Below are 24,683 nucleotides of genomic sequence, written 5' to 3'. Positions count from 1 at the left end.
GTTTTTCCCTTATTCAGAAGGGTTTCCACGTAAAAAATCTTGGTGTCATTATTGCTGCATTTTATTCTTACTGATTTAACCATAAGTTAGTGTTCCGCGTTTATCACTAATACCGGGAATATTATTCTTGCGGTTTATTTTTATTCCCAACAAGTGGTATCAGAGCCAAGGTTCTGTCTGAGTATGCTCTGTGGTTGCAGCATAGTCTGAACTTCCACATCAGAAAAGAATTACCTTAGTGCTCCTGCATCAGCTGCCACGTCACCGGTCAGTTTTGTAATTTTGAAAAATTTCAGTTTGGTCCCTCAATTTTTTGAAAATTATTCAGAAGGTGAAAAATGACCATTGACGAGTCAACTTCATCTTCTGGAGCTATGATTATGCTCACGGCTACCAACTACACGCTGTGGAAACCTCGGATGGAAGATTTCCTCAGTTGTAAAAACCTTTTTGATCCAATAGAGCTGAAGGGTATTAATCCTGACCCGCCCAAGTCAATAGAGTGGAAGAAAATTAATAGAAAAACTATTGGTCAAATCCGACAATGGATTGACCATAGTGTCTTCCACCACGTTGCACAAGAAATCGACGCTTATGCCCTTTGGAAGAAGTTGGAAGACATGTACCAGGCCAAGACCGCTCGGAACAAGGCCCTTCTGTTGAGACGCCTTGTCAATATGAAGCTCAAAAGTGGAACTTCTGTTTCCGAACATACCAGTGAGTTCCAGAGTCTGGTAAATCAATTATCTTTTGTAGAAATGCCACTTGGAGACGAAATGCAATCTCTACTACTTCTTAGTTCCCTTCCTGATAGTTGGGAAACACTAGTTGTTACTCTCAGCAACTCAGCCTCAGATGGCAAACTTATCATGTCTGTGGTCAAGGATGCATTGTTCAATGAAGAGGCAAGAAGGAAAGACATGAGCACAGATCAGACTCATGCCCTTGTGACGGAGAATCGAGGAAGATCACAAGGAAAACAACAAAGAAACAGTAGAGGAAAATGGAAAAGTAGAGGCAAAAGTCGGGGGAGATCATCGGATGGCCGGAAACCTTCTTATACCTGCCACCTTTGCGGTATAGAGGGTCACATGAAGAAGAATTGCTACAAATGGCTAGAGGAGCGAGGCAAGAGCAGTTCTCAACCGCAGAACAAGGGTGGTGAAGCGCTCATCACAATCTCAGGTGATGTAGCGTACTGTACTACCCATGATGAGACATGCCTTCACGTCTCAAGAGAAGACACGGAATGGGTAGTAGATACTGCGGCATCCTACCACGTAACTCCCCACAAGCACTACTTCACAACATATAAAGCTGGAGACTTTGGAGCGGTGAAGATGGGTAATTCCAGTTCCTCTGGAATAGCCGGAATTGGTGATGTACAAATAAAGATAGGTACCGGGAGCACAATCACTTTGAAGGATGTCAGACATGTGCCAGATCTTCGGCTCAATCTCCTGTCAGTGGTATCTCTTGACAAACAAGGGTATGAAAACCATTTTAGCAGAAGCACATGGAAAATGTCAAAGGGCGTTTTGACAATCGCTCGAGGACATGTTTGTGGCACATTGTACAAAACGCATTTGAGAATTTGTACAGACAGCCTCAACATTGCAGAGGAGGCTTCTCAGGATTTATGGAACCAGAGACTCGGCCACATGAGCGAGAAAGGGTTGACTACCTTGATGAAGAAGAATCTTATAATTATTGACAAGAACGCTGCACTGTGTCCTTGCAATCATTGTCTATTCGGTAAGCAACACAGAGTGTCATTTAATTTCACTTCAACAAAAAGATCAGAGTTGTTAAGTTTGGTACACTCTGATGTCTGCGGTCCTATGGTGGTTGAATCACTCGGTGGAAGCAGATATTTTCTGACTTTTATCGATGATGCTTCTCGGAAAGTGTGGGTGTATTTCCTGAAGACAAAGGACCAGGTATTCGAGTGCTTCAAGTCATTTTACGTCTTGGTGGAACGTGAAACAGGAAAGAAGCTGAAATGTCTCCGATCTGATAATGGAGGCGAGTATACTTCCAAGGCGTTCGATGCATATTGCAGAGCATATGGCATTCGACATGAGAAGTCAGTACCACACACCCCTCAGCACAATGGCGTTGCTGAAAGAATGAACCGGGCTATCATGGAGCGTGTCCGGAGCATGCTGAACATGGCTAAACTTCCAAAGCCATTTTGGGGAGAAGCAGTCAATACCGCATGTTATCTCATCAACCGATCACCTTCAGTACCACTCAACTTTAATGTTCCAGAGAGGCTATGGACAGGTAAGGATCCTACATACTCACATCTTATAGTATTTGGGTGTTCATCATATGCACATGTATCCAAAGAGCTCAGACAGAAGCTTGATGCGAGAACTATCCTATGCATTTTCATTGGCTACGGAAATGAAGAGTTTGGATACAGGTTATGGGATCCTAAGGAGAAAAAAGTGATCAGAAGCAGGGATGTTGTATTTCACGAAATTTGACAATAGAAGACATTGAAAAATCCACGATGTCTCAGAAGTCAAATGAGGGTGCTCAAGTTTCAAATGAAGCACCAGAATTGTCCTTGAGAAATAATGACGAAGTGCCAGAAGAAAACTCAGAAGCAGAAGAAGATGAGGAGACAGAAGATAGTGCTGAGCAAGGGGAGCCACAACCCACCTCACCAGAACCATCAAACGACACAGATGATCGTAGTTCTTCTCAGATGGTTCCAACTGCTCGTAGATCTGAACGAGGCCATATACCATCAAAAAGGTACTCATCATCTGAATACCTTTTGCTTACTGAAGATGGAGAACCGGAGAGTTTTCAAGAAGCTATGTCTCATAAGGATAAAGAAAAATGGTTGATAGCAATGCAGGATGAGTTAGAATCTCTGCAAAAAAAATCAAACTTATGAGATCGTAGAACTTCCTAAAGGGAAGAAGGCACTGAGAAACAAATGGGTGTTCAAGTTAAAGAAGGATGCAAGAGGACAAGTGGTGAAACACAAAGCTCGGTTGGTTGTCAAAGGGTTCCAGCAGAAGAAAGGAATTGACTTTGATGAGATCTTTGCACCAGTTGTCAAGATGACCTCAATCCGAGTTATACTTGGCTTAGCAGCAAGTATGAAATTGGAGCTTGAACAGATGGATGTGAAGACAGCATTTCTTCACGAAGATTTGAAAGAAGAAATCTATATGCAGCAGGCAGAAGGTTTTGAGGTTTCAAGTGATAATCTCGTGTGCAACCTATCTAAAAGCTTGTATGGTTTGAAGCAGGCACCAAGGTAGTGGAATAAGAAGTTTGACTCATGCATGAAGAGTCAAGGCTACAAGAAGACTACTGCGGATGAGTGTGTATACATCAAGCGACTTCCAGACGGCACCTTCATTGCTCTTCTACTATATGTAGACGACATGTTGATCGTTGGGAAAGATCAAATGAAGATAAACCAACTGAAGAAAGAACTCTCTAAGTCTTTTGATATGAAAGACTTAGGACTGGCTCAACAGATTCTTGGGATGCAGATCACTTGAGACAGGAAGAATCGCAAGTTATGGCTATCTCAAGAGAAGTACATTGATCAGGTACTTGAGAGATTCAACATGAATAATACCAAACCAGTTAGTGTTCCACTTGTGAAACACTTCAAGTTAAGCAAAAGAACATGTCCCACATCCAAGGAAGAGATCGGGGAGATGTCAGCGGTACCCTATTCTTCAACAATTGGAAGTCTGATGTATGCCATGGTATGCACACGGCCAGATATCGCTCATGCAGTGGGTACAGTGAGTCATTTTCTCTCTAACCCCGGGAAGGAGCATTGGGAGGCAGTCAAATGGATTCTCAGATACTTGAAGGGTACCACGAAGTTATGTCTTTGCTACGGTGGAGCTGATCCAGTCTTGGAAGGCTATACAGATGCTGATATGGCCGGAGATATTGATAGTAGAAAATCTACTTCAGGATATATCTACTTTTTGCAGGGGGAGATGTTTCTTGGCAATCAAGATTGCAGAAGTGTGTTGTTTTATCTACAACAGAAGCAGAATACATTGCTGCCACTGAAGCTGGTAAAGAAATGTTGTGGCTAAAGCGCTATCTTCAAGAACTTGGGATCCAGCAGAAAGAGTACAAGATACATTGTGACAGTGAGAGTGCTCTAGACTTGAGCAAGAACTCCATGTACCATTCCCGTACAAAACATATTGATGTTCGGTACCACTGGATACGCGAGACGATTGATCAACAACTATTGAGACTAGTGGAGATCAACACAAAGGAGAATCCATCAGACATGCTGACCAAGGTGGTACCGAGAGACAAGTTCGAATTGTGCAAAGAACTTATCGGCATACACTCAAACTAAAAGCCAGTGTACCCTCCTTCAGGTGTATGGGACTGGAGGGGGAGATTTGTTGGGTCCATCCCATAATTTGAGGAACGAAACATATCCCTCATTTTAAGGAAGAAAACAAGGAAGAAAACATTTCCCTTGTTTTGAGGAAGAAAACATATTCCTTGTTTTAAGGAAGAAAGCATTTTCCTTGTATTTGACAAATTGTCAAGTGCTTGCTTGAGTCACAAATGACATCAATAGGTTCATTTCATCCCTATAAATAGGAAGCCTTCTATCATTTGTAGACACACCAAAATCTCAGACAATACATCTGAGTGAGAGCAAAGTGAGGTATTCCATAGACTGTAAGAAACTAGTCTGTGAAGAAAAATAGAGTGTGAGTGATATTGTAGTGAGGTGGGAAAAATCAAAAGAGTATTTTTCTTTTGAGGGTGTAATGGTCTTAGGAGTATTTATACTCGTTACTACACGGTGTAAAATTCCTTGCTATAGTGATATCAGCTGCTCCTCTTGGCCATGGTTTTTTCCCTTATTCAGAAGGGTTTCCACGTAAAAAATCTTGGTGTCATTATTGCTGCATTTTATTATTACAGATTTAACCATAAGTTAGTGTTCCGCGTTTATCACTAATACCGGGAATATTATGTTATATCCCGTATTTTTTTACGTCGGATTATTTGTAAGCTGAGGTGGGGCCCACACATCGAGATTTTTTTTTGGACATCTGAAAAGTCATATGAATCACATATGTGAAGTTAAACACAACTCAAGAAGGACCCTTGGGCCAAATCAAAGTGGAAGTCCTCCAAACGAATATTTTTAAGAAAACGTTTTCGGGTGATCTGACTTCTAGGGGCAAAAACGGTATTATAAGTTTGGAATTTGGAAAAATACCAAGAAATAGAAGTTGTAGATAATTGAATTAGCTTTCCAACCATAGGTCGTGGTTTCTCAGGTGACGTCGGTGCAAGGAGATATGGACGTTTTAAGGTTGAAAGGTCAGTGGGCTAGGCCCAACTCGGGACCAACCGAGTTGGCCCAAAAAAAAAATGAAGAGAAAAATCAGGCCCAATAGGGGCCATCCGGCCATGGTCCATAAAAGAGGACCCAAGTCCATGGGTTTTAATTATTTTCCATGTGACAAATTAAATATAAAGGGAGTCTTAGTCATGGAACTTTCAAGAGAAATTTAGAAGATGAAAAACAAAGCAAAGAAGAGCAAATTAAAAGGGCCATACGGCCAAGCTCTTGAAAAATTGACCCTTTGAAATTTTTCTCCAAAAATTATTTTCTTGTGGTATTTCTACTAATTCAAGGGTCCTTTACAACTTGGTGTAATTATTTTGGAAGAAAGAACACTTGTTTCTTCAAGTTGACAACTTGGTCAAGTGAAGAAGATTGTAGAAAAAGGTAAGAATTAATCCCTTTTTATTATGTTATGAAGGTTGGTTTATGTTGTAGTATGTAGAAATGAGTAGAATTTATGAAAATATGGAAGTTTACAAAGTGGGTGTGCATATATGTAAGTGGACATATATGTATATTGTTGTATAAATAATATGAGTTGAATTTTATGTTGTATTCTAGTTGTGGTTATGGTGAAATTTATATTGGAAATGGAAGAAAATGGTTCAAGTTGGCATGGAAAATTATTGGAAATAGTTATAGGAAATTATGTGATTTTAATGAAGTTTTTATGTAATTATAGAAGTGGAGTTTTAAATGTGAATTATTATGTTAGTTGGTGAATTTGGAAGGATAATAGTCCATATTGGCATGAAAGATTGGTTGTTAAGTGGTTATGAGAAGTTTTGTGATTTTATGGTAGATTTATGTAATTATGAAAATGAAATTATTAAGGTGCAAATTATGATTATGGTTGATGAAATTGGAAGATGGAAATATGTTATGAATATGTAGATTGAAGATTAGAAGTTTTGGATGGATTATGGTTTTGGTGGAAAGTTTGTATATTTTGTATATCTTGTGAATATTTGGTAGAAACGATATGAAATGCTTCCGAATTATATTGTAATGATCTTGATTAGTAATGAATGTAAAAACATTGAGATTGGTTTGGAAATGTGAAGTTGGAATGAAAGCTATTGCATTATGTTGGAAAGAAGACTAGTTGTGTTATATTGTGTTTTGTAGTCATGGTTGTTGTCATTGTGTTGATAGTTTGGCCGGGTTGAATTCCCGGATTGTTGTTGATTAAAAATTGGCTAAGTTGAATTTTGGGGATGGTGTATTTATAGGGGAGATGCTGCCCAAATTTTTGTAGACAAGTATTGGTTAAGATTGAAATCTTAAAGCCTTACAATTAACATTTGGTAATTGTGACCAAATTGTAGATTTTGGCGAACTTGAAACTTGATTTTGGAGACGTGTATGAAGCGGAAAAGGTATGTAAGGCCTCACCCTTCTTTCTATGGCATGTCTTAGATGTAATAAGTCGGGTACGAGCCTCGGGGACAACCCTATTCCCCGGAATCCGCACCTAAAGTTTTCCACTTTTTGTTCAATAGAATTGAACTAGAAAGTGCGCAAATAATGGAAAGACCTCTTAAACCCCTAGAACTTGCATAAATGGGACCCGATTACCCTAGAACCCTCACAAGTAATGACATGACATGTGACATATGTAAATAGTATACGCTACCTCATCCGGCCCGAGGTGGGCCCGTTACTCCCGGATTTTCCTATAGTCTGGGTTGACGTACTTGAAGTGAATCCAAAGGGAACCTTTGATCCCGATTTCGTCACCAAATGATAAGTATTATGACTCCTCTAACGAGGATACTTCCATGATGATAACGATAGCCATGACGTTAGACAAGAGGATATGCCTATGATACGTACTACCGGAACGACTCTATGACTAAGATGACTAAGCTAAGTATCTTATGTAAACATGAAAGTGATAAGTTAATTTTTAAATCTTATTTATATTTCCTAGCGATGACCTTACTTTCTAAGGATTTCAAAGTCTATGAACTGACATCTATGAAGCCCCGATTTCATTTTATGGTTACTTTAATATTATTCTCCGTTGATAGTCTCGCCTTAAAATACTTGTTCCTTCGAGGTGGGACGAAGCTATCACTAGCATTCTATAATGTAATCGGAGGTCACCGACCTTACGTCACTCCGATGGATACATGATTTTCCTTGGCTCCCTTGTGCGCTTATATGATATATGTATATAAAACATGTATACGCATAAAAGATATGTATATGTACTTAAGACAAGTAAATGTGTATAAGACATGTATATGTATACGATCGATGTACATGATAAAAGATCCAGAGCGCTATAGTCGCTGACATACGCACACGATACCAGCATATGCATATAATAAAAGATTCAGAGCGCTATAGACGCTGATATATGTACATGATGTATGCACATGTATACGGGGAAGATGGGGATAAGGGCAGAGCGTTATACACGCACATCCACCTGATCAGTTGGCATTACATGACATGATATCGTCCCGGACGCGGGATGTGTATTTATGGCTAAATGGATCGGCTGCCGACGCCTCGGCAATATGACATATTCTATTTTTATATATATATATGAACAAGAAAAGATTTTCAGAGGAAAGCTATGCTGTGATAACGTATACTATGATACGCTATGCTATGATATGATATACTATGATGCGCTATGCCATGATAAGACATGCTACGACAAGTTATGCTACGATATGATATACTATGATACTACAGCCTATGATACGATATGCCATAATAAGACACGACAAGATACGGCCTGATATGCTACGTTAGGATACGATAGGGCATGATAGGACATGATACGACACGATACGGCATAATATAAGTTCTATTTTCTACGTCCATGGAGAGGGAACGTTTTTAAAAAGGGAAAGACAAGTCATGCACGGTAGCCGCCCAAAAAGGGGCCTACCTATGTACAGGTTATTTCTCGCCTCTTCATATGTCCTATGACTCCATGATATTATTAATCGTACTCCATGTTACTGCTTGTATTATTTTCTATGCCTTACATACTCGGTACACTATTCGTACTGACGTCCCTTCTTGTGGACGCTGCGTTTCATGCCGCGCAGGTCAGCAGGTAGACGGACCTGATTTCTAGAAGTTCTACCAGCAGTGTTGGCAGTGCTCCAGTCGTCCCGGAGCCCCAGATTCTCGGTACTATTTTGTGTATATATATATTCGGGCACGGCAGTACCCGGCCCTTTCTATGTATAAGTGTACTATGTCTAGAGGCTCGTAGACAGATGTGTATAGTCAGTCGAGTACAATTAGATATACGATGTTTTGGCATGTTGATATTGTTGTATAAAGTGTTAACGAGATTTACTAGTCTATGTTCAGAACGACGCTGCTAATGTTAATGTTCAGAAAGAAGAAAAAAAATGGCTCTGGTTACACGACTTGCTAAGAGGTAAAAGTAATATGACAGATAAGGAGTGCTCGGTACAAGTATCGGGTACTCGTCACGGCCCCTAGTCGGGTCGTGACATATTATTCTTGTGGTCTATTTTTATTCCCAACAGATAGTGCCGAAGTAGGAATCTGCGACTTAAGTAGTACAAAAAATAAAAAGTTGAACCAAAGTAGTACAGAAAAAAAAAAAACACATAAATAGTATTCACGCACGAAATTCGTGCGTGAAAGGACCAAATTGCAAAATTGCGATTTGGGCCTTTCACGCACGAATTTCGTGCGTGAATGGGGCCCCATAAATCCCGTTGTATTTTTACACTTCATGTGCAGAAAAATATTACACATGTGATTGGTTAAGTAGTTAGCATTATTGGACAGTTGGAACGAGAACAGAGCAATCCACCATTTGACTAGACCAAGAAAGAAACTTGAGTTCCAACAACAAAAGGCACAAAAGCAATAGAAAAAGCAAGATAAGGGCTATGTTTTCCATGTTGTGAATAAACATAACATAACAGAGTGTCCCTTCTTAGACTTTTTAACTCATGCATAGTGTTTACAGTAGAGTACCAAAGCACTTTGGGCCTTTCACGCACGAATTTTGTGCGTTAATGGTGCAACTTTTTTTTTTTTTTTTTTTGCGTTACCTTTCCAATCACGTTTTTTTCCATACTTTGGGCAAGGATTAATCATGTTTTAAAATCCCAAAATATCAATATTTTATATAAAACTTAATATCTTTTTTTGCGTACAATAATGTCGGCTCATTACATCAAGTCCACCTAAACGTTTGGATCGTCGTTTTAGGGGTTCTAAAGTGCCCCGAAGCAAGTTTTGAAACTTGTAATATTTATAGGGTTTTGATTTAAGTGTTTTATTATATTGGAATGTACAAATTTAAATATTTGATTTAATAATAATTCATCCAATACGAGAGGTTTATACTAATTAAAAAATAATTCGTATAACTTGTGTGATATTATGATATGAAAATATAAACTTATGTTGCACGAAAAGTGTTGAAGGACAAAAATTAAAGACCACATACTTTAGGGGCAAAGATTAAAGATCACCCCGAAATAGGGGCATTTGTGCGAATTGGCCCAGGAAAAATTACGTGATATAATGACTTCAGCCCACTAATTAACATTTAACAATATTTTAAAATTATTACAAAAACTAGTTAAATTTTCATTTTATAGTACATTTTTACTTTATGTATGTATGACAAAGCCTTTGGAGCAACATAACGCTTTTAGGAAGGGGAGCCTTGGAACAACGATAAAGTTGTCTCCTTGTGACCTATAGTTCATGGATTCGAACCGTGAAAGCAGCCACTAATACTTGCACTAGAATAGGTTGTCTACATCATACCTCTTTAATTTATAGTGTCTGCGTAAAATGCGGATGCTTTATGCACAAGATTGTCGTATGTATGTATGATGGCCAGTGTATGTATGTATGTCTGTGTGTATATCCGCTGGTGTATGTTTGTATGTATGATATGTTTTGAAAATTCAGTAATATCTCCATAATTTTCTATTAGGGGTATAAAAAGTATAATATCAACTTTTACAAATACTCAAGATATAATTGGGACACAAATGCTCGGAATGATGGGTTAAGTTGTTACGAAAGAAAAACATCTTTGCTAATTTTTTCTTCAAGTTAATAGTATCAAAGGTTTCAATAGTTGATGATGTGTCAACAGACTGTTGATGAGCTTATAATTTTCTTTCTTTTTGAAAAATAAACATGGTCCAAGTAATCGTGAGCAGTTTAAAGGATTATTACCCGAATTTCTTTTATAATACAATAATTTAATATAATTAAAACTGTTGAAAAATGACATTTTTATTTTATATAGAATAAGGTAGTAAGAACTTCTAGAATAGTCTAAAATGGCAAGTAGATTACATATGACTAATCTACTAAGACAAAAAAGAATAATTTGATCTTACGTTAAAGTCTTATGCATGTACTAGAAAAATGTCAATTTGTGGAGCCAAGTTGGTTCATAAATAGTTGAGATTCAACTAATAAAATGACAAGAAGCTCGAAATTCATATGTTGAAATTTGGAGTATTCCACCTCCCTAATAAATTGGACTAGTAAACAACTTATGAGACAAAACAAGATACACTATATTTGATATTATAATTAAATAACTCAAACTAGGGAAAATGGCTAAAATATACCCCAAACTATGCTCGTATTTGCTATAACACATATAACCTTTACGGCGTCATATTATGCCCTGGATTATTTTGAACTAAAATATTTATCTTCCTGGCTGGCCACTTCCAAATCTGAGTTAAGTGGGTGATGCACACGCACCGACACATGTTTATATCACAATTTTTAAATATTTTTATAGCTTTCCTTTTCTTTTTCTTAGGGGTCTTCTTCTTCTCTTGAAACCTAAAATAACATATCTCTTTCTCATTTCTTCATGATCCAGCCGCCTCTCCTATGAACTACATCATGAGCCTCCATCACTGCCACTGACCGCGATTGTCTGGCGACGAGCCACTTCCTTGTTTCCCTCTTTTCTCACGTTTTTGTACTCTTTCTTAAGTCATAGCTCAACTTCGTTCAATAAGAACCCAAGAAATGGTATTGAAACACTTTCTAAATCAGTTTATTATCCAATTCCTGGCTCAAACAATAAAACCAAGCCAGATCTACTCCAAAATATACAATCAAATCCAAGAAACAGATGGCTAAAAAATAAAAAATATTATGAAAATCAAATAGAAAATGGGTGGCTGGAAAAATATTAAATATGAAAAATAAGGAAAGAATACGAAAAGAAAAAATATTAAAGAATTAAAACAAATATATTTATTGAAAAAAATATTTTTTTTAATATTTTTATTTGCTTCTTACTCTCACAAAGAGAGTGAACTACACTCTCTGTGCCGCCTCACCATTAGGAAAGTAAATATTAAAGTTCAAAATAATCCAGCGGGAGTAATAAGACCCCCGCAAATTAAAGATTAGGTGTGTTACTGTAAATACGGACATAATTTGGGGTGTAAGTTAAGTGGTGTGAAGGACCGTGCTACCATTTCACATATATAATTACACTAGCAACATATGCTTATGCACCAAATATGTTTATTCACTTTAATTAGTCAGTCTTTAAGATTTATATTTTAAAAATAATTTTTAAAAACATTCTAATTATTATTACATATAGCAACATATACAAGATGTATTTTATGTACCATCACATTAGTTATAATTAGAAAATAGAGTTTAAAAATTAAAAACATATGATGGAATTAAGTCTTTGAGATGGAAAGAGTCGGACTTTTTTCTCATTGTCATGATAAGGAAAGTTGTTCATCGATGTGAAAAAGAAAATTAGTAAGACTATGAGGGAAAATTAATATTTTGATTCTAGATTTTTTCTTTTACATTCTTTAATATCTTATATGCATACCGACGGGTTGATATCCATCTCAATTAACTAATTGTTCAGATCCAAACATAAGAATCATTGTTGTATATATTGAATTTTTTAACAGTAAAACTAATAAAATATTTTTATTAAATTAATTAAAAAATATATTATGATTTTTTGTATTAACAATTATAGATAAAAAGAATTGTTACAAAGAAATCAAAATTAGAAAGATATATGTTATATCGTAAATCACCAAATTTTAATCCCGAAATGAAAATATAAAGTAATACATTTTATAAATGTAAAGAAACAATAATCAGATAATGCAAAGGAGAGTTAAAAAGTAAAGTATTGATAAAAAAGGAAAACATGGATAAAAGTCACTCCCTCATTTCACTTTTACTTGTCCACGTTGACATATCAGGAGAAAAAAAAATTCTTCTTCTTATTTTACCCTTCACATTAATTACTCATTTTCAAATCATTTTCTAAAGTTATTGAGACTATACACCAATAAATATGGATATTATTATAAAATATATACTTCATTTATTAATTCTTAAAGAACGTGAAAAGTCAAAAGTGAACAAGTAAAAGTGCACGGAGGGAATAAATATGTGTAGGAGAATTAAAATTGAAGTGTATATGTGTATAAATGAGAAGAGAATAAATACTCACTACTATGACATAGGTCCAAATGGGATAAAAAAGTAGTTGGATAAAGTGTACAATGTATATAACTTTTGGTACAAATTTGCATTGCTATTGTTCGTCCTCTCTTCACGTTTAAAGTATTGACAAAGAAGGAAAACAGAGATAAAAGTCACTCCCTCTGTTCACTTTTACTTGTCCATGTTAACATATCGAGAGAAAGAAAATTTTGTTCTTATTATTAATTTTACCCTCCCTTCACATTAATTACTCATTTTCAATTCATTTTTCAAGGCTATTAAGATTTACACCAATAAATATGAATATTATGGTAAAATATATACTCCCTCCGTCTCATATTACTTGCCACTTTACTTTTTGCACGCCCCTTAAAAAATCATAAATAAAAGATATATTTTACTATCTTACCCCTATCTCTCTTCAATAAATACATTCTAATCAAAATTGGCTATTATCAAGAACATTTATTACTAAGGGTAAGATGAGAAAGATTTAATTAATTTTATCTTGCTTTTGTAAATGAACAAGTAATTTGGACATATATTTTTAGTAATGTGGCCAAGTAATATGAGACTGAGAGGGTAGATGAGAAAAATTTAATTAATTTTATTTTGGTTTTGTAAATGAACAAATAATTTGGACATATATTTTCGTAATGTGGCAAAGTAATATGAGACAGAGGGAGTACTTCATTTATTAATTCTTAAAGAACGTGAAAAGTCAAAAGTGAACAAGTAAAAGTGCACGGAGAAAATAAATATGTGTCGGAGAATTAAAATTGAAGTGCATACGTGTATACATGAGAAGAGAACAAATATTCAATACTATGACATATGTCCACGTGGAATAAAAAAGTAGTTTAGTAATGTGGCCAAGTAATGTGGGACGGAGGGAGTACTTCATTTATTAATTCTTAAAGAACTTGAAAAGTCAAAAGTGAACAAATAAAAGTGCACGGAGGAAATAAATGTGTCAGAATATTAAAATAGAAGTGCATACGTGTATACATGAGAAGAAAATAAATATTCAGTATTATGTCATATGTCCACGTGGGATAAAAAAGTAGTTGGTTAAAGCGTACAATTTATACAGCTTTTGGTACAAGCATTCATTGTTGTGTTAGTCCCTCTTGGACACTTATATATAATAGAAAATAATAAAAATATAGAATAGAAAAATAGACATATATTTTTAGTAATGTGGCCAAGTAATATGGGATGAAGGGAGTACTTCATTTATTAATTCTTAAAGAACGTGAAAAGTTAAGTATAGTAATATGGCCAAGTAATATGGGACGAATGAAGTACTTCATTTATTAATTCTTAAATAACGTAAAAAGTCAAGTAATATGACCAAGTAATATGGGATGAAGAGAATACTTCATTTATTAATTCTTAAAGAATGTGAAAAGTCAAAAGTGAACAAGTATAAGTGCACAGAAGAAATAAATATGTGTCGGAGAATTAAAATTGAAATGCATATATGTATACACGAGAAGAGAATAAATATTCAGCAAGAACGTGAAAAGTCAAAAGTGAACAAGTAAAAGTACATAGATGAAATAAATATATGTCAGAGAATTAAAATTGAAGCACATCCGTCTATACATGAGAAGAAAATAAATATTCAGTACTATGACATATGTCCACGTGAGATTTATTAATTCTTAAAGAACGTGAAAAGTCAAAAGTGAACAAGTAAAAGTACACGGAGGAAATAAATTTGTGTAGGAGAATTAAAATTGAACTGCATACGTCTATACATGAAAAGAGAATAAATATTTAGCAAGAACGTGAAAAGTCAAAAGTGAACAAGTAAAGGTGCACGGAGGAAATAAATGTGTCAGAGAATTAAAATTGAAGTGCATATGTCTATACATGAGAAGAGAATAAATATTAAGCACTATGACATATGTCCACGTGAAATAAAAAAGTAGTTGGTTAAAGTGTACAAGTTATATAACTTTTGGTACAAGCATTCATTGCGTATACAATTTATAAAGCTTTTGGTACAAGCAGTCAATGTTGTGTTGGTCCCTCTTCCACACTTATATATAACTGAAAAATCTACCAGTGTAAAAGGAAAACAAAAAAAAAAGCATAAAATAATGAATTTCAGTTTTCAAAACTTGGTTTTCACTAGGATTAATATCTTTCTATGTAAGATTGAAATTTACATTAAGTACAGTAAAAAGTTAATACATTTGGAACACGAAGGCAAGTTCACGTAATTGACAATTTGACCAATGATTAAATAAAAATACTGATACCTAGAGAATTTTGACTTGTTTAGCTTTTAATGAAATCTTGATTCCAATTTTAGTGAAGCACACAAAAGAAGACTAAACTAGGATATAGAAATGGCTAAGTGCCCCTTATATGTTGCACAAACTTATTTTCAATAGATATCTTAATTAGGATTTAGCCTTGACCAAAGACCACTTGGGGCTATATCATCTGTTTAAATCTTTGGGTTCATTCAACTATTTTTCCAAGTATACACTTTTTCTGTTTATTTTCTCTTCTCCTTCTCTATAAATTTTCACTTTTTCAAGGGAAAAAAAAATATTGACAAATAAGAATTAAAACTTCTCTTTACTATGGGGAATTGCTCTGGAAAATCTGCAAAGCTTGCTCATGCTTCTTCTAGCCAGTTTTTTGGTACAAATCCCCTATCTATTTCAAATTTATGTCTACACTTTTTTGCATGTAATTTTTACAAAAGTTGACTGCATTGTGATTTGTAAAAGACCTGACATGTGAGAAGAACAATTGTCAAATGAGTGTTTTATTTCTATTCAATAGTATATCCTTATTCAGCACAAAAAAGTTGAAATTCATAATAGTATAACCATATCCTATCACTCAACAATGGCTTCAAGGCTTTAGGACAAATGGTGGAGCCAGGAATTCTAACAAAAATTTCAAAAATTTGGAATATTTGTCACATCTGGATTTTGAACCTACAACCTAAAGCAGTTTTTGAGCCACCTTTGCTGCTACACTAGAAGCTTCCCTTACATTAAAAGCATTCAACAATTTATATATATACAAAAAAGGATTGTTTTAACCAATTGAAACCTCTTGGACCGTGTAGCTGCATCCCTGTACGGAACTATGATTTATGTAAGTCTTTGCCAATAATAACCTGTGAGACTAAGAATATGCCTGCGCCAGCTTCCTTTGTTTTATCTTCAATTTCTGAATTTGATGGACCAAAAGAGAAATTTAATCATTTTGCTATTGCTGATTTGCTAGTTAATCCTCTCTGTTGACCAATAAATTTCATAATTGTCTCCACCATTTTCAGTGTTTTGCTGATTCTTGGAATCATTGATTTCTAAAGTTTTGAGGAGCTTTCTAGCTGAGAACAAAAAAATTTCCACTTCTAGAAAATAGAAGCACAATATTTGTTAGGATTATTTTAGTCTTGTCAGAGATTTATAAGACAACAGAAAATGTAGAAAACTTCTAGTGCTAGAGATATTTTTTTTTTATAATATTGGACTAAAGTGAGCTTAAATGAAGCAACATGAACAGTGAGGATTCATATACCGACACCAACTAGCTTGGTACTAAGGTGGTGTCATTGTTGTAGTAACTAAAATCACAAACATGTATAAGGTTCATAATTTGATTAAACCATGTTTGGTATTGGCATGGATCCTCTTTTTTTTTTTTTTTCTTTTTCTGTTGAATGCAACTTAGTTATTCAATTCTATATGTCTAATTCTATTAAGCTGCTTACATCTTTACAATTCTTATTTCAGATTCTAAATCTGGCCCTGGATATGAGAAAAAGGATTCGGTTCATCCTCGTAAACAGTTGTTTCATGACAGTTTCCGCAAAAATGATTCATTTGTTCCCAGCAACCTCAAGTCCTTTACCTTCAACGACCTCAAGCATGCCACTAGGAACTTCCGAGCTGACAGTCTTCTCGGGGAGGGAGGTTTTGGATACGTCTTCAAAGGATGGATAGATGAAAATACTTTTGCTCCCTGCAAACCGGGAAGCGGGATGGTGGTAGCTGTCAAGAAACTTAAGCCAGAAAGCTTCCAAGGGCACAGAGAATGGCTTGTATGTCATAAGGAAACTGTAACGGCCCAGGTCCAATTGCCAGGTATTGTCCGCTTTGGCCCAAACTTTCGTCCTTCACTGGTTCGTGGCTTTAACCCTAAAGACACCCAGACAACTATGTTGCTCGGACTCTTAAAAAATAATGAGGGGATCCTTCAAAAGCTAAGCATTTTGAGGATCATACATAGGTGTGGCAGCATTTGTGGAGGGTCCGAGTAACATAGCCAGACAGTTAAATTTCTGAGCCTGCCTTATATGACCCCTAAATTTTTCCCTGGCATTTAGATCTGGGATTTGTATAAGGAAAGCTTCACAATCAACCTCCTTTCGAATTCAACTACCAGTAGTCCCCGGAGGTTTGGCCAGAGTGGATAATACTTTGACAGTTAAGCCTAGACCGCTACGAGAACTTTTCTTACAATGTTTTTGCAGCACTTGTCTTTTGTCAGATTTAACTTTGTTTTCCACATACCAAACCTGCAGAGAGAGGTTAACTACTTAGGGTTGCTACACCATGAAAATCTAGTGAGGTTAATTGGATATTGCTCAGAGTTTGATAACAGGCTTCTTGTGTATGAGGTCATGGCAAAAGGAAGTTTGGAAAATCATTTATTTAAAAGTGAGTCGATCTCTTTACAGAATTGTTTCCACATAATTTTTCTCCATAGTTCCTATAAAGTTGCTAATCATTAGAAGATTAACATTAATAATCTTTCAATTGTTTTGTGCAGATGGAGTTCAGCTTATACCTTGGGCGACACGAATGTGTATTGCAGTAGACGTTGCACGAGGCTTATCCTTCTTACACGGACTTGAAGCAAATGTGATTTACCGCGACCTCAAGGCTTCAAACATACTACTAGACTCAGTAAACTCTCCAAATCTGAGATGATAATCATTGGCATTAAAGCACTCTTTCCCCAAAAGTTACAAGTAGATTTTAAGTCGCGTAAACTTTTCATTGATCTTCTGTAGGATTTCAATGCCAAGCTATCAGATTTTGGTCTGGCAAGAGATGGTCCTAGTGGAGACAGAACTCATGTCTCAACCAGGGTTGTAGGTACTACGGGTTATGCTGCACCAGAATATGTTGCATCAGGTTTCTTTCACTAAGCACAACTTATGCTTTTCAATTTAACTTGCGGTAAATCTCATCTCCTTTGTATCATTTCATGTTTTTCCATCCGTTCCCACTTATTAAAGTAGTTGACAGGCATCACGTATTGAAACTGTTTCTATAAATAATTAGTAATGTGTTTGGACAGAAGTGTTGAAACTGATAATAAGAAGGGCGTTCTTAAATCTGTTTATAAAGCATCAAAATTTTAAGACATCTTTATATGGAAAAGAACGAATGGCAGAAAGGGAATGAAGAGGGAGTTAGAAATTTTGTTTTGGAAAAGATATACTGTGGTTATCAAAAATATTAGGGATAAAATAGTAGTAAAAGACATGGTCAAACCAAAATCCTTTGATGTTATAAACAAATCGTCCACCCTCAATCCAGTCCAGATGAGTTTGTGATCATCGCAATCACCATGCCTGGAGGCAAGAAGAATACAACTTTCCCTTTCCAAATTTGAGTTTCCAAGTTTTTGAAATCTCCATCTCTTTAAAAACGATTTATCCTCCTTAATGTAGTTCTGAGCTAGAATTTACTTCTAGTATGTGTAAGAAAATGACTTCGTACTTACGATAAAACTATATAAAATTACCTTACAAGTGATCTGACCGTGTAAATACTTTTTAAACCGTCTGTTAGTGCATAATATTTTAACTTTTTGATATTTTGCATGTCACTAATGTGGTAAAGGCCTTTTTCACTAAATTTCCAACTCAACTTGTTCATAATAGGTCACTTGACACCAAAGAATGATGTCTACAGCTTTGGAGTTGTTCTCTTGGAGTTGCTATCCGGAAAACGAGCGATAGGTGACGAAAACGCAGGAGGTGCTGATGAAACATTGGTGGACTGGGCAAAACCATTCCTAAGTGATAGCAGGAGAGTACTGAGAATCATGGACACAAGGTTGGGAGGACAGTACTAAAAAAAAGGTGTCCAAACTGCAGCTTCCCTTGCCTTGAGGTGCCTCGACGTTGATCCGAGACTTAGGCCAACCATGGATGAGGTTCTAGCTACACTAGAACTTATACAAGCACCAAAAGATGTCACTAAGATTTCACAGAAGATTAAACAATGCAGATGACAAGTCACCCTCAATGTACTCTCATCACAGGCGGATCCAGGATTTGAAAGTTTTGGGTGCCACACCGCTTGTATCTTACAGAGAATTACTAACAAATTATGTTTATCATCGGTTTTGTAAACAAGGAAGAACCTTAGCTCAGTGGTCAAGTCTTAAGTTAGAAGAGGTCTATGTTCAATTCTACTTGACCACAATTTTAACAATAAAGGCTTGCTTAAATATTTGCTGAATAGTATGTTCAAGTTGTGGAGTTGCGGGTGCCACACCGCTTGTGTCAATAATTACAGAGGATAAGCATCAAATTACGTTCATCATCGGTTTTTGTAAACAAGGAAGAGCCTTAGCTTGTTGGTTGAGTCTTAAGTTAGAAGAGGTCTATGTGCAGTTCTACTTGACCACAATTTTTAACAGTAAAGACTCGCTTAAATATTTTCCAAAAAGTATGTTCAAATTGTGGTTCAAAACTCCGACCAGTATAAGCAAAATTAAGCTTCTAACCGGCACAGTGGGAAGCACTGTTTATCAGGTTGTTGTGTGTCCCTAAGTATGCTAAAGTCCTAAATGCAGCAATGTTAAAATAGTTTTAAAAAGTGTGCCAGAACGGATTCAACTCGCGACCCTGAAGTGTAAACCTGACTCTGTAATCTGTATCTGAAAAAACAAACTTAAACAGAATCTGGGAAAATTTCAGAAAGTGAAAAATAGAAACTGGAAAATGAAAAAAAAACATTATCTGAAAATATATTTAGGAATCAAATCGAGCCCACTGAATGCATAGTGCGTCCTTAAGGAAATTATTCTCCTCAAATACCCGAGGTTGTAGAATATATCATCCCAGGAAAGAACGGTTTTACTCACCGGAGTATCGGTACCTAAAACGCCGGTGAACAGTGAACCACTCGAAGGAGGTAAATCGCACTGAAATTTGGTTGTGCAGAAGAAGAAGAATTTTAGAAGTTAAGAAAATTTTCGTAAGGAAAAAATCTGAGGAAAAAAGAAATTTATAGCCATTGAAGCACTGGTTCTGAAAAGGTTTGCAACCTTTCAGAAAGGCCATGTAATAACGGAATCCGGGAAAGAATAATTACCTTCTCAAAGTTGATTGCTCTTTCTAAAGTATTTTAGTTTTTTTTTTTTTTTGTTGATAAAATTTAGAGCCTTCAACTATATAATACTCATCTCAAGAACTTCATCAGTCGAAATTAATGCTTGAACTACACCCCAATATCTTTCTTGTTCTTGAATATGTACGAAAAAATAGATGATCAGTTAATTAAGCTAAATGTTGCTTTAATGAACTTTTAACTGCTAGTGTTGGACACGTGTGATGCACATATTTCTCATACAATTTGTACATATCGTATAAGTTATATTAAAACCACATTATAATGAACATGATAAACTTTTTAGAGAAAAAAAATTACAGGTTGAAAAGGATGAACAATCAGTCTATTCAAATGACTTCTACCTTAATACTCTTCCTCAAATAAAATGAGAAAAACTCAAATGCACAGAGGAATTGTAAACCGCATTGTTTAGTGATACTTTAGCATAAAGTACAATTACTTTATCGCAACTACAACAAACCTAGCTCGAAGTACAACAACATGAACAACACGATGTATCATTATTTTGTACTGGTTCAAGTACTATTACTATATTAACAAAAAGGCTGAAGTCATCGACAGACCCTCCAACTTGTCCATGTATTCCACTTAGACCCTTCATTTGAGGCTCCTACCATTTGAACCCTCCAAAACCCATAAATGTGCACCAATTTAACACAAAATAATAACCCATTCAAAAAAATAAAGAGAGTGTAACTCACACGCGGATGATAACGAATGAGGACGAATGGAACAATGACATGTGGGCCTGAAATAATTAATAAATTTTAAATTAAGAAAAAAAACTAATATAAAACTTATTTAATTATTAAAATAGTTATTTCAGAAAAAAAGAAGTAAAATTCTATTTTCTTACACCCCACCCTTTCTTCTTCCCCATCCCACCAGCTTGTGATGGCCACCGCGAAACGACCACTGCCAACACCTCCCTTCTCTCCCTCCTTTCTCCACCTCCATGACGCCATCCCTGCCACCACCTCTCTCCCCCTTCTTCGTCTCAGTGAGCTCCGGCGAGGAACTTGTAGCTCCGATGAACCGGAGCTTCACACCATTTCCCCTTTCTCCTCCGGCGAAGCCCGACGCACCACCACGTCATTCGCCTCCCCACCCACTGTTTTCTCGTTGCTTTTTCTTTGTTCTTTTTCCAGATCGGGCCAACCTTTTGTTACCCAAATAAAACGGAAAGCAAAAAGCGGCGACGGCGACCGGTGGCGGAGTGAAATATGATCAGATCGGGGAGGGTGGGCTGGGTTTTCAGTTTTTTTTTTTTTTGTTTTTGGGTTTGAATTGTTTTTTTAATTAGTTAAATATTTTTAAAATAGGTTTTTTCTTAAAATTATTTTTTTAATGATTAAAAATTTTATTTGGCATTTCACGCCCCTTTAGAAGAGTAATTCACGCACTGTGCATTGTCCAAGTGGCACAGTAAAGGTGATTTTGGAGGTTCAGTTGGTAGGAGGTTCAGTTGGTAGGAGGTTCAGTTGGAGGGTCTAAGTGAAATACACGAACAATTTGGAGGGTGTACTGATGCCTTCAGCCTTAAAAATAAGCGATAAATATCAATAACAACAACAACAACAACCTAGTGAAATCCCACATCGTGGGGTCTGGGGAGGGTAGAGTGTACGCAGACCTTACTCCTACCAAGGTAGGACGGTTGTTTCCGAAAGACCCTCGGCTCAAGAAAAACATAAAAGCATAAAAAAAGTCAGATAAGGCTAAGAAATTCAAAACGACATGGGAAAGCAATAATATAAAATAAAATAATGCAGTCGACACAGATACCACAAGATAATCAAAGCACACGAAATAGCAGATAATAGCATAAATCGGAGCACAAGAAATTATATTGCGATACTGCGACTACTAATAAGAACGGATAACGAGACTATCTACTAGCCTTCTACCCTAATTTGGGTCCTCCAAACCCTCCTATCTAAGGTCATGTCCTCGGTAAGTTGTAATTGTGACATGTCGTGTCTAATTACCTCTCCTCAATACTTCTTCGGCCTACCCCTACCTCGTCTGAAACCATCCATGGCCAACCTCTCACACCTCCGCACTGGGGCATCTGTGTCTCTTCTCTTCACATGCCCAAACCATCTCAATCTCGCTTCTCGCTTCTCGCATCTTGTCTTCCACCGAGGCCACCCCCACCTTAACCCGAATATCCTCATTCCTAATCCTGTCGCTCCTGGTGTGGCCACACATCCATCTCAACATTCTCATCTCGGCTAAGCGATAAATATCATGATAAAATTAATGCTTATTTTGAAGATAGCAAATGATGTACAACTCAACGCGATGATGTACAACTCAACGCGACATCTTTCCTAGACATACATACCCTTTTCAACCATATCCTTCCGAAGCCTGCATTAATAAGAGAATGACCCTTGAGATAGTAACGCTATGTTCTACAAAGAAGCTCATTTTTTCTTTCCTTTTTCAGTCCTTCGTACTCCATTTTTGAAGAGAAATTCATCAAATGAATCCAACCATTTGAGCAAATCACACCCTCAGATCCTACGACAGATATCAAATAAATTCAAGAAAATTGAATATAAAATTTCCGGTTGGAGCACACATAAAAATCAACAAAAAGAAAATCAACTAAGACTTTGTAAATAAAGATTCTTGAAACACCGATTAAATGTTAGAAATAAATTCTCACTTCGTTCAGTGTACTCTGTGACAGACCCATAAAATCTTATTCCCCTGGTTTTTGGGTGATGCGGGAGTAAATTAAACTATTACCAATTACAAGTCCATGATCTATGGTTATGTTAACTTACGATGATGTGGGGTTTGGCATGACCCCTACCTGTCTATATTTTAATCTTAAAGTATGCTCGGAGGAGGACATAAACTGATGTTCGGCCTAAGATATGCATATAATTAGGCATTGTTACTTTACATTCTTGTACTTTTCATTGTCTTTTGAGTATTAATTCTAATGAATTGTGCTAATATTATAATTCTATATTGTAGGAATAAAGCGGTGTGCACATGAACAAATTTGGAGAAAATGCTGAAGAAAAAGAAAAGAAGAAAAAGGATTAAAATGAAGAGACACAAAGGGGACAACTATATTATTGTTGTCCCCCAAAACAAAGGCAAGAAAAAAGGAAAGAAAGAGTAAAGAATTGAAGTTGAAAAAAACGTTACCTGGCAGCAATTGACGAGAAAACGGTCCATGGAATTTCCTCATGGGGTGCCCCGGGGGCGACGCCTAGGGCGGCGCACCAAGCCAAGTTTCGCTGTGTTTTCTAGTCCGAGTTGGATTTGATTTTTTAAAGTTCAGGCCTTTTAGTACTCTATAAATACATATTTTACACAGTTTTTACATAATTTTGGATAACTTGAAACCCTTAGTTTAAAAATTTGGACCTAGAGAGAGCTTGGAGCCGCCGTGGAGGCCATAATTACAGGGTTTTATTTCTCTTCTCTGTAATACTTATTTTGTCGTTTTTATTCGGATGATTTGTTGTTTTTCCTCCATGTCAATGTGAAGCTAAACTCTTTGGTTCTAGGATTTTGACACAAACATGAAAGTTGACGTTTGATTATCGTTTCTATCTATTGATTTTCTATCTTTGGGTTGCTTATTTATTCTTGTGCTTAATTGTTTAATTACTTGATCACTAATTGAACACTATCTGTGGTACGTGAATTGGACTTGAGAAAGAGAATTCACGTACGTAATAAGAATAAATAGAGTCTGTTCGATTTAATCGTTTCGCTACTAAGGATATAGATATACTCTTTAGCCCTACTTAGTTGGTTACAGAGAAATAAATGCGTTCTTGTTACCTCTGACGACCATAGAGATATAGGCGTTATAGTAGGATCCATAGGCTTGTGAGTAGTTCGAGAGAATATCATAAAATTACAATTAACCCGTCAACTAGTAATCCATAGGTAGAACGATTTGAAGACTCAACTAAATTGTTAGTGGTTATAGCCCTGGATATATCTCTTCTCCGATAAAAATCCGCTCTTTCTTGGTTGAAGTTCATTATTTGTTTTCTTTTATTTTTATTTAGTTCGTAAATATAAATTTGGATTTTATTTCTTGTTTAGATAATTAGCATTAGTTTAATTTAGTAAATAGTTAATATAAATCCCTGTGGGTACGATATCTGGACTTTAAATCTTATATTACTTGTACGACCGCATATACTTGCGTGTGTGTTTGAGAGCAATATAAACCTTAGCCTCCAAGATTATACGAAGAATGAGAGTCCTTAATCTATAAGAATACTTCGCAAAGGGAGAATAAAAGATAGAAGAGGACTTAGCAAAAGGAGAATAAAAGATAGAAGAGGACTCCTCTCCTAAGTTGCAAAGCTTCACCAGCAAATGCAATGTACAAAGACTGAAGCAGTAAGTAA

At 36.1% G+C, this 24,683-nt stretch overlaps 1 protein-coding gene and 1 long non-coding RNA gene across 3 annotated transcripts; both read left to right on the top strand.

Annotated features, from left to right (window-relative positions):
* Positions 1–5,626: 5,626 nt before the first annotated feature.
* On the top strand, positions 5,627–8,725 carry LOC132629443 (uncharacterized). The gene is made up of 3 exons (XR_009578234.1): positions 5,627–5,764; positions 6,709–6,759; positions 8,452–8,725. It is a non-coding gene; the product is annotated as an uncharacterized LOC132629443 (long non-coding RNA).
* A 6,582-nt stretch (positions 8,726–15,307) lies between these two features.
* LOC132626395 (probable serine/threonine-protein kinase PBL2) lies at positions 15,308–19,473 on the top strand. 2 transcript variants are annotated; one of them, XM_060341253.1, is made up of 6 exons: positions 15,308–15,538; positions 16,648–16,955; positions 17,439–17,574; positions 17,687–17,823; positions 17,931–18,054; positions 18,810–19,473. In XM_060341253.1, exons 1-6 carry the CDS (start codon positions 15,478–15,480, stop codon positions 19,001–19,003), a joined length of 960 nt encoding a protein of 319 aa, XP_060197236.1. In that variant the 5' UTR covers positions 15,308–15,477; the 3' UTR covers positions 19,004–19,473. The 2 variants fall into 2 exon arrangements, with proteins under 2 accessions (XP_060197236.1, XP_060197237.1); XM_060341254.1 differs by having other exon boundaries at positions 17,931–18,099; positions 18,810–18,947.
* The last annotated feature ends 5,210 nt before the right edge of the window (positions 19,474–24,683 follow it).

Source organism: Lycium barbarum, chromosome 2, assembly GCF_019175385.1.
Source record: "Lycium barbarum isolate Lr01 chromosome 2, ASM1917538v2, whole genome shotgun sequence".
In the NCBI taxonomy this organism is placed as follows: domain Eukaryota; kingdom Viridiplantae; phylum Streptophyta; class Magnoliopsida; order Solanales; family Solanaceae; genus Lycium; species Lycium barbarum.
This window is presented reverse-complemented; position numbering and strand designations above follow the sequence as displayed.